General features: G+C 44.4%; 1 protein-coding gene across 2 annotated transcripts in view; it reads right to left on the reverse strand.

Annotated features, from left to right (window-relative positions):
- Positions 1-4,645, reverse strand: part of NALCN (sodium leak channel, non-selective) — a 258,283-nt gene extending 253,638 nt beyond the window's left edge. For both annotated transcript variants that reach the window (XM_054974072.1, XM_054974070.1), the window contains exons 1-2: positions 4,538-4,645; positions 1,877-2,059 (exon numbers count right to left, since the gene is read on the reverse strand). In XM_054974072.1, the coding sequence (XP_054830047.1) occupies positions 1,877-2,059; positions 4,538-4,645 (291 nt within the window). The remainder of the gene's footprint in view (positions 1-1,876; positions 2,060-4,537) is intronic.
- Between the last annotated feature and the right edge of the window lie 6,342 nt (positions 4,646-10,987).

The following is a 10,987-nucleotide window of genomic DNA, read 5'->3' on the forward strand; positions in this document are numbered from 1 at the left end:
TCAAAACATAGGCTTTGATCCACCAAAAATTCTTCCACCAACAGAACAATTTCTACCCACAGAACCCAACTTTCTCACCTCCTCACTCGTGCTGCAGCCCCAAATCCCCCCACCCCAAGGGAAGACTCGGTTCCATTTACAAAAATGCTCTGGTGGATCCAAGCCAGAATCCAGAATGAGCTAGCATCAATCCAGTAGACATTATTCTTAGACAGCAATGTGTCATTTCATGTTGAAAAATCGGTTCCAAATCTGCATGGGATGGCATCCAAAGATGCTGCTCTACTGGTGTAGCGTCACTTCTGCTAAAGAAGGATGGGAAAGTTATTTTTTTTCCCTAATTCCCCCTCCTACTGAGGACTTCCAGTGCACTTTGCCCTGTGTATTGAGGGACATCTGATCCCCTGAGAAACAGAATTTCAGGGAAATGGGTAGTCTGCAGCAGGAAGGGGAGGGCACAAGAGTCCCTAAATTGCCAGTGTTCTAGATGATGTACAAAATTTGCAATTTACTGTGGTCAAAACTGCAATTGATGGTGGTTGTGGGTTTTCCGGGCTGTATTGCTGTGGTCTTGGCATTGTAGTTCCTGACGTTTCGCCAGCAGCTGTGGCTGGCATCTTCAGAGGTGTAGCACCAAAAGACAGAGATCTCTCAGTGTCACAGTGTGGAAAAGATGTAGGTCATTTGTATCTACTCAGGAGGGATGACTCAGCTCAACCCCACCCCTCCTGAGTAGATACAAATGACCTACATCTTTTCCACACTGTGACACTGAGAGATCTCTGTCTTTTGGTGCTACACCTCTGAAGATGCCAGCCACAGCTGCTGGCGAAACGTCAGGAACTACAATGCCAAGACCACGGCAATACAGCCCGGAAAACCCACAACCACCATCGTTCTCCGGCCATGAAAGCCTTCGACAATACATAAAACTGCAATTGTTCTTAAATGCAAAGTATTCTGCCCCAAGACCCTTTGTTACCCCCTATTAAATAATACTGAAAACACAAAATCAAAATATAATAATCGGAATGAAATATAACAAATAATCTGAACCTTTAACATACCATTGTATTTTCTTTCTTTCACATAAGCACAAAAAGGCAATGATGACACATTTCAAAGAACCAAACTGGTAATACAGCACTAAAACATCTTGATAATGAACACTATTTTAAATTTGATTAAAATCAATGGAGTTCTCATCAAGCAAATATGTTCAAGACATGAGTGTGTTTCGGACCCAGAGTCGGTTCCATTCAGAATGTAGATCCAGAGGAGTTAGCCGTGTTAGTCTGCAGTAGCAAAATAGCAAAGAGTCCAGTAGCACCTTTAAGACTAACCAACTTTATTGGAGCATAAGCTTTCAAGAGTCACAGCTCTCTTCGTGCATCTGACAAAGAGAGCTGTGGCTCCCGAAAGCTTATGCTACAATAAAGTTGGTTAGTCTTAAAGGTGCTACTGGACTCTTCGCTATTAAGAATGTAATTATATGTATTGGATCCAGCATAAAATTTCTGCTGACAAAAGTAGGGAAGATCTTTGCTGACTACCCTTTCCCATTGTCAGCCCAATGCTAAACAGAGTTACTCCACTCTAAACCCATTGAAGTCAATGGGCTTGGACTGGACTAACTCTGTTTTGGATTGCACTGTATAGGACTGTATCTTCTTCAGATCGCACTGTATAGACATCAAGCTCCCCATTCATTCTGCTCCTGTGGGTGCCCTGTACCCCAAGGGCAGTATTTCAGGGGTTGCACTGAAGCAGCAGGAAGGTGAAGACAAGGAAGAACTGAAGGAAATCCTTTCTGTCAGCAGATATTTTCAATGGGATCTGAGTCATTTTGCTTACATAAGGAGTTTGAAAAACTCACCTTGACTATGCCACGGATGTGCATCTTTGCTATCATCTCTGCTGTGTAGAGAAACATCAGTAAAGTGTCTAGAGCAAACGTCACATACTGCAGCGGAGGATAATGCTCAAAGGTCTTTGGAGTGTTCATGCAAACCGAAATGACGCTGATGATGGCGCAGATGCGTAGTAAAGAGTGGACCCACTGAGGAATAAAAAGCAGGAATCAGGTTATCATCGACAGTAAAAATATGCAATTTTATTTTTAATGAGCTCCCATGACTTTATTTTTAATGAGCTCCCATGACCTACATTTGGGGGGGGGGACTGTACTAGGATAGAAAAAGGAAATGAGTATTTAGTCCTTGTGTATCCTTGTTTCAGCACTGTAAACAATTATTTGGGTGGAGGGGAATTTTTACACTTTGTTCTATAAGGCCTCTCCTCCTTGCCAATTCACCACTGCCTGCTGATGCAAATGAAAACCATTTTTAAACCAAAAAAAAAGGTGGAACTAAGATCTTTGGCAGTCTAAACTTTTCCAACTATTCAATTTAATTTTTTTTCAAGGAATGTTACTTCATGGTGATTTCTAATGTATCTCCCAATTCAATCTAGTTGGTAACCATAAAGGTATTTATAGTATTAATTATATAAAAATTATTTTCAGACTCTTAAGAATTTGAATACTTATTGGAAAAGAGCACTCAAGAGTAGACATGGGCACGATCTGAATTACGATTTCAAAAAAACCCCGATTTTGGCGTTTGCGCCATCGTGACTCAGCTAATCGGTTCCGTCCACGGCAACCGATCCAGCAGTCAGGGGTTTGCTTGTTCGGGACTTGATTGGATATATCGGTTTCTGTTCGAAATTGCAGACACTCTTGCGCCAGTAATTTATTCCTGGGGCAACGGAGCCAGGGGAATGAGCTGTGTTTGCCCTCCTTCTGTCGCCCTTGAAACACGAATGGAAGCCCAGCTTTCCTTGATTAGCAGGCTTCCTTCCAACCACAGAGCAGCAACCCAGGGGAGGGAGGGGGGAGGGGGTGTTCTGAAGCCATGGGCACAAAGGAAAGGCAAAAGGCAGCGTGGGAGGCTGGGAGGCCACCCGCGCCATTCGTCTTTCCCCAGGACAAGGGGCACACGGGCAAGCCGGCCGCCCCTTGTCCTGGGGAAAGGCAAAAGGCAGCGCGGGAGGCTGGGAGGCCGCCTGCGCCGTTCACATTTCCCCAGGACAAGGGGCGCGCAGGCAAGCCTGCCGCCCCTTGTCTTGCGGGGCAGGTGAACGGCGCGGGCAGCCGCCAAGCCACTCACGCTGCCGCCAGCTCCGCAGCACACCGGGACAGCCGGCTTGCTGCGTAGGTGGGGGGGCGACCCAGGAGTGCGCACACACGCACAAGAGCCTGACTACGGTTGCCCTGGGCACTGGCAACCGTAGATCCGGCCCTGGGAATGTCCCCTCCCTGAGGGAAGGCAGCTCGTTGCCGTTTTAAAAACTTCCCCCCCTACTCTAAGTGTGTGTGTGTGTGTGAATGTCCCCTCCCTCCCTGAAGGGAGGCGGCTCATCACCGCCTCCCCCTGCCCACCGGGCCTGACAGCCGCTGCCACCAACCACCATTCCTATATCGCTGGAAATAGCGGGGCGCCCTCCCGCTTTGGCCTTCTTGATTCCGGATCGGAAATGGGACTTGATCGGTTAGAATCGGTGGCCTGGGTTCGGCAGCCGCCCGGATCCACGAACGGCTTAATCGGTATTTTTTTTTGGATCGTGCCCATCTCTACTCAAGAGCATTTGGGCATTAACACATTTTGATAATTTTCTACCATATTATTTTTCATAGAGATCTTATTTCTAAACCTCCACTCCTGGTATGTTTGAGAATCAAAGTATACAAACTAGACCTATTAATCTCTCTCCTTTAAAGCTGTCAATTCAGTGTGGGAAATTTCTGGATATTTGGTGGTGCAGTCAGTTTAGAGTTGTCAACCTCCAGGTGGTGGCTGAAGATCTCCCAGAAATGCAACTTATCTCCAAGCCACAGAAAACAGGTTCCCTGGAAAAAATAGCTGGTTTGGAAGATGGACTCTATCCCATTAAGGTATCTCCCCACCCCAAACCCCTCCCTCTCCAGACTCTACCAGCAAATCTCCAGGAATTTCCCAACCCGGAGCTGGCAACCCTAAATCAGTGGGGTATAATGCCACAGAGTCTACCCTCTAAAACAGCTATATTCTCTGGGGAACTGATCTCTGTAGTCTAGAATTCAGCTGTAACTCCAGGAGAACTGGAGGTTGGCAACTCTACTTTCCTTTCTTTCTGCAGTCTTTCATGTATTTATTAATCCTTCTCCATACGCAGAGTTTCAAAATCCTAATATACGGTTAGAACCTAAAGTTGTTAACCTTTTTTCATATAAGTCAGATCTTCCTATCTTAATAAAAACATTGTTTTTGAACAAAGTTCCAACTTGAGTAACTTATTTACAGCGTTCTCTCAGACTGCTTTTAAATCATCTTCCTCAGGTCAAACTGAGGAGAAATGGGATGTGCGTGCTCCCCTTGCCTAATTCCTGGCTCCTCCCAGGAGCTACAAACATAACCACTTTTTTGATATTGCTACACTACTGCAGCCAATAACTTTATCACGCTTAAAAGAGTTTTTTTAAAAATAACCAACTTACTGGCTTGTTAATCCACAGGATATCAGCATTGTCTGATAAAGATTCATCGGGACCAAAATCTGTCACTGGCTGGGCCTCCACCCGAGAACTCTGCTTTCTTTTAAGCATACTGAAATTAGCTTTGATAGTTCAAAACCATGAATTCCCCTGAAAAGGAAAAAAAGGGGGGCATTATTTCAATAAACAAAAATAAGCATTCATTCCTGGACTGGTTTATAATATCTGAACGTTTTTTCCTGTTATAATATACTAGGAAGACTCCATGCAATAACAGAATGTCTTAGTATGGAAATGTCCTTGATCCTGATTGTACTCATCTCACACTATGTAATCCGCCTTGAGTCTCAGTGAGAAAGGCGGACAATAAATGAGAGATAAATAAAATAGAATTTGGAGAGAAAGAAAGGCGGGTCAAAATCAAGTGGGGGCAGATAAAGAATTTTGGTTGGAATGCCCCTGCCCACTTTGTAGAAGTCCATCCTTGAAGCCAAACTTCCATCTACATTTCCATCCACTGACAGACCCCGCTCTACTCTCTCCTTCCCACAGTTCCCTTTCCTTAGCCTTACAGCCTTTTATCCTATTTAGAAATGGCCATAAACCAGAAAAAAAACGAACCATGCGGTTTGTGGTTTGTCGCATTTCACGAACCATGAACCACCAACTTTCATGAACCTGCCCCGGTTCGCGAACTGGTTCGTTTGGTTTGTGAAAATGTCACATCCAGGTCAGCAAATTGTCACTTCCAGGTCAGCAGAAGGCCACTTCCGGGTCAGCAGAAGATCTGCCGGAAGTCCATCCCCTGTTGCCTAGGAAACTGATAGATCGGCGCCAGGCTGATCACAGTGACGAACCAAAAAACGAACCAAACGAACCAGCCTAAAGTTTGTGGCAGTTCATCAGAAATAAGCTCTGATGAACTTCTGGTTCACGAACCACGAACCGGCCTGGATCGTCACAAACTTTGGTTCATATTTCGGTTCGTGTCCATCTCTGATCCTATTTCATCCCTCTTTCTGACAGGCTATGGATGACAGGCTATGGCAGATAGATCCCTGTACCATTGCAGCAAGAAATCCAGGCACTTGGTCAAATGGCTTTATTCAGAAATCAGATCATTTCCACAGATATGTCCATAGAATTACTCAGGTAAGCATCTAAGCAGTAAGAACAGGTTGACAGGAATGGTAACCTGTGGGAAAATCCTTCCTCTTAACACACACGTTTGCTCCTTCCCCCTCCCAACAGTAAAACAGGACTTTTGGAGCAAACTCATCAAGAGAACATCTCACATACTTGTACTATCAAGTTGAGACACTGAGAAAGCAAGAGATCAACGTTGAGACATAGCAGTGCATGGGAGTGAGCAGTATACAAGGTCAGAAGCACCGAAAGTTTCTACAGCCTATTAGATAAGGCTCCTGGAGCTCCAATAAGCCTATGAAAGGAAACAGTTATGGCACTGACAATATGACATCAAGTCATAGAATGAAACATTGGTTCAGAAACAACAGGTCAGCGTTAAGTAGTGGCATGAATGGGGCACAGACATGATACTTTCCCTGAATTCTTACCAAGTTTTCTGCACTCTGAAAATCAAATTCAAGCATCAGTGAGTGTGTAGTCTGGCTGCTTGTAAGCAACAACACCAAAAAAGGTAAGATGCAAGAAATGTGAAAGGCTGTAGTTTTTTTAAATACTTAAAAAACAAGCACAAACTTTACTTATTTGCATGGAAATTAACATTCAGATGCACAGTCCATTGACACCATCACTACCTTGTAGGGCTGCCAGGTCCCTTAGTGGGGGTGGGGATCCCCCACTCCCAGCCTCTGTCCCCTGCTGCCACTCACCTGGCCAGCAGAGGGAAAAGGCCTGGGGAATGGGTCTGCCTCCCAGGCCAGGGCACAATGGGAGTGCTCCCTCCAGCCACAATGACATCATTGTACCCAGCAGTGGGCATGCTCCGCCCTTTACAGGGGCCCAAATGCTCCAAAGCTCTGAGGGAGCACCATCTCCATGACCTAAATCCCAGCAAATTTGGCAGATGCTCATCATTTGCATTTGGATTACTGCTAATTCCACTGCTAATTTGGGAGGGGATGTATTCTTATTGTATTTGCTGTTGTGTCTGTTTTGATGGTTTGGTTTTCATTTCATATCGCTCCTTTTTAAAATTGAACTCTGATAGGATGGCTGTGGGGTTTTTTTTCTGTAATGCAGGCTATAAATACATTAATACATCAACACAAAGTTAAATGATGTGGCCAAAGTAAGCAGCTGTGTTTCAGTATTTTGCCTAGGGATTCATCCATATATGCTAGACCATGCCTGCCAGCATGATCAAGAAGACTTTAACCTCAACTCATCCACAATCAAGAACAGGCTTTGGTTCTGACACTAACACACAGAAGCTAAAAATCCAAGATGATTTCCCCCAAAACCAGAGTTATACATTCCCCTTCATTTCATACACAGGGGAGTGAATGCTGTGACAACCTCGTTCACTGGCATTCCTCTGAGTTCTCAAGCTTTTGCAAATTTGTTTGGGGTTGTCAGTATTACTTAGCCAGGGTGAATTAGCAAGCAAGAAGGTGGCACAGCCTTAGGAAGTGAGGAGTAGCCTGGTAACGGGGCTACCCCACTGACATGTCCCTGCTCAGCTCGAACCTTGCGCCAGACACACAAGCATCCACTGTAGTCTTCGCTTCTTTGAAAATATTGGATCGTGCTAGCATTAACTGGGCCCTAGGAGCCAATATTTGGTAGACTGGACTAGATGGCACCTAGAAATTGTCATACCCTGATGAGGGTGTTGTACAGTGTATCACCATTCATTCATTCATTTATTCATTCATCTTATATACCATCTCTCCACCATATCTGGTTCTCAAGATGGTTTACAAATACATATAAAATACAAACATCAAAATCAATAACACAATATTAAAATGAAATACAGACATTAAAACCCAGTAACATAGTAAAATACAAATATTAAAACCCATAGCAGAATACAAATGTTAAAACCTATACATTTAAAAGAACGTATTAAAAAACACTGTCCCACGCTACTCATGCCGTTATCTACAATAAATAAATCATATGGAGTCAAGCCAATACACATATTTAACTGAGCCTCTAAACGCCAGATGAAACATCTCTGCTTTGCAGAAACTCTGGAATTTCACCGGATCCCAAGTCTCCTCTGTTAATGAACTCCAGAGAAAGGGAGCCACAACTGTAAAAGCCCTCCCTCTGGCTAAAGAGAGTCCAACAGCTCTAGGGCCAGGAACCACCAACAGGCCCTGATTGCAGACTGTAGGGCATGCGGGGGGAGGGGGTTATATCGGGAGAGGCGTTTCCATAGGTATGAAAGTCCCAGACCATTAAGGACTTTAAAGGTTAAAACCAACACCTTGGATTTGATTCAAAAGCCAACCGGAAGTCCGTGTAGCTACTTCAAGATCAAAGTGATATGCACTATCAGTCATCAGTCTAGCAACGGCATTCTGTACCAACTGGAGTCTCCAAAGCAAGACTACGCAAAGTGAATTAGAACTGTCTAGACAACAGGTGACCATAACATAGCATGAATCCCTGTGGCAAGGTCAGACTGAGACACATATGGAGGTAACTGGCTGGCCTGGTGGAGATGGTAGAATGCCAATCTTGCCACTATGGACACATGCTTGTCTATGGATAATGTAGAATCCAGCCACACTCCCAAACTCCTGACAGAGTACATTGCTGTAAGCTGGACTCCAATAAGTGATGGAAGAGCAAGATCCACTATCGTCACAGTCTGAGGCAGCCACCTGACTTCCGTTTTTAATGGCTTTAACTTCAGCCAAGTATCCCTCAACCAACCAACCACTGCATCCAGGCACTGGGCAAGGACTGAGATCTAAGCCTCTGGTTGCTTGTCCAGCAGGATATATGGCTGGGCATCATCAGCATAATGGTGGCACCCAACTCCAAAATCCCTGATGATCTCGACTAAAGGGCACATATAAATATTAACCTCGGGGAAAGAATCAAGCCCTAAGGAACCCCACAAGACAGTTCCTGCCAGGCCAACTTCTTCTCCCCAATGGCAACCGTAAAGAAGAGTCCTTGGATGAATGAGAACCAGGCCAAAGCAGTTCACATCACCCTCAGTGAGGTCAAGTGGTTGACCAAAACTGAGAGGTCAAGAGTGTCACCCACTGCCAACAGATCTAACAAAATCAGCAGTGCATGCCCACCTTTATCCAAGTGGAGATCATCAACCAGCACCACCAGAGCTGTTTCAGTGTCAAATCCAGACCTGAAGCTAGATTGGAATGGGTTCGATGCACATGTTTCCATCAAGAAATCTTGGAGCAGCTCCACCACTGCCTGCTCAATTACCTTGCCCAGAATTGTAAATTTGAGACTGGGTAGTCATTTGCTAGCTCATTGTTATCCAAGGAGGCTTTCTTCAAAAACGGTCTTACTATCACCTGGAGTGGACTACGGAATTATCCCTGCAAAAGAGATAAATAATCTCTTGCAAGGGACTTGTCACCACTAGACATGGGCACGAACGGGGGGGAAAGAAACCAAACACCCTGTTCGACGTTCAGTGCCATCCACGAACAACAAACAACGAACATGGACGAACATGAACTGTTCCCAGACACGTTCGTTGTTCGTTGGGGTCATTTGCTAGCTCAGTTATCCAAGGAGGCTTTCTTCAAAAACGGTCTTACTATCACCTGGAGTGGACTAGGGAATTGTCCCTGCAAGAGAGATAAATAATCTCCTGCAAGGGACTTGTCACCACTAGACATGGGCACGAACGGAAAAAAAACCCTGAACACCCTGTTAGACATTCGGTGCCATCCATGAACAACAAACAATGAACATGGACAAACATGAACTGTTCCCAGCCACGTTCGTTGTTCGTGGGGGCCAGAACCACCCCCAACCCCAACCACCCCACTTAGCCCCCCCCCCAAACCCACTTACCTGGCCCTTTAAAGATCCCTTTAAACTAACAGCTGGCAGGCGGCGGGGGGGATTCCCCCTGCTGACTGCCAGCTGATAGCTTAAAGGGCCGGGAGAGCAACAGTATGGGTGGATCAAAATATGACTCAGCTTCTTTTGAGTAGCAAACAAAAACACAAAGTGAGGGGGGGCAGCCAACGGAAATGCAAGGAAGACTTCCAAAGACTGTTCAAGATAAAAACAAGGCCTTGAATACAGCCGTAATATAGATTCAACAGGTAGGAATAAAAATCCAAGCCACACACGTCAGAATAATTTTCTAAAACCAAGACAACAAACAAATAATTATAATGCCCTCTGTCACCTTAATTCTGCCCCCCAGTCCTGTGAGTGACTCCTAGATTTTTATGGATCAGTAATCCTGTTGTCTGTCATAGTATTCTTTTCACCTTGTGGACAAAAATGCTGAATTATTTCATATTTTACCCTAGTCACAAAAGATATGCATTAACAGGTGTAGTTGGAAGGGGACAGCAATGTGCCCTGACTATCTTTGCCATGGAAGCTCACTGAGTGACCTTGGGTCAGTCGTCTCTCAACCTAAACTACCTCACAGGCTTGTTGCTATGAGATAAGAACTATACCGTATACCATATTGGGCTCCCATTGGGAAGACAAGTGAGATCTATATAAATATAATAAATGCTAGAATCTTCAAAATCTCTTAATTTAAACGCCTTGTGAAATCAAGGAGGCTTTTGTCCTTTCAAAAGGCCCATAAAATGTGTTTGTGACTGACAGTTCAGGAAATAGCTTGACATTTCATTGCCAGTAATCGGGTTCTTATGGAAGCAGCAGAACAAACAAAGAGAAGGGTAGAAAAGAAAAAGAAGAGAGATAAAGGATACGGCAAGAAATGAAATAGCAAAGCTGGAAAGACACACCTTCAGAAGGTAGAAGTGCAAGGAATCAGCAAGCAGAAATTTCTGAATAAGAATAATTTTTCATCTCACAGCTTTATATAGATGACACTAAGGTAATAAGCAAATAAAAGATAATTATACCAAAAGGGCATATTCCGCCTTTGGTGTTTGTGCAAATCTCATTTTAATCCAGCGAGAACGCTACTGTGGAGTTGAGGACCATATGGCAACCTCACTCTATTCCCTCTCCAGCTAACTTGAAATAAACACATATTCTGTTATGTTTTCTTTCCCGAGTGAGCTAGACAGCTCTGATAAGCAGTCTCCAAAATGGCTTTTTTGCACACTGAGATTCTGTTCTAAAAACACACACGACATAATCCAGACAAAGGGCTGTGTCCTACCACTATGTGCAGCTAAAGTTGGTGCAATTCATCCACATAAGACACATCCTGTCAACACTAGTCATGCACCTCGTCCCAATGGTACACACCAGTCCATAGCTGTGCACCGTGATAAGACACAATCCATTTTAAACACTTTTAAAAATTTGCTG

The sequence above is a fragment of the Eublepharis macularius genome, chromosome 3, assembly GCF_028583425.1.
Source record: "Eublepharis macularius isolate TG4126 chromosome 3, MPM_Emac_v1.0, whole genome shotgun sequence".
NCBI classification, from domain to species: Eukaryota; Metazoa; Chordata; class Lepidosauria; order Squamata; family Eublepharidae; genus Eublepharis; species Eublepharis macularius.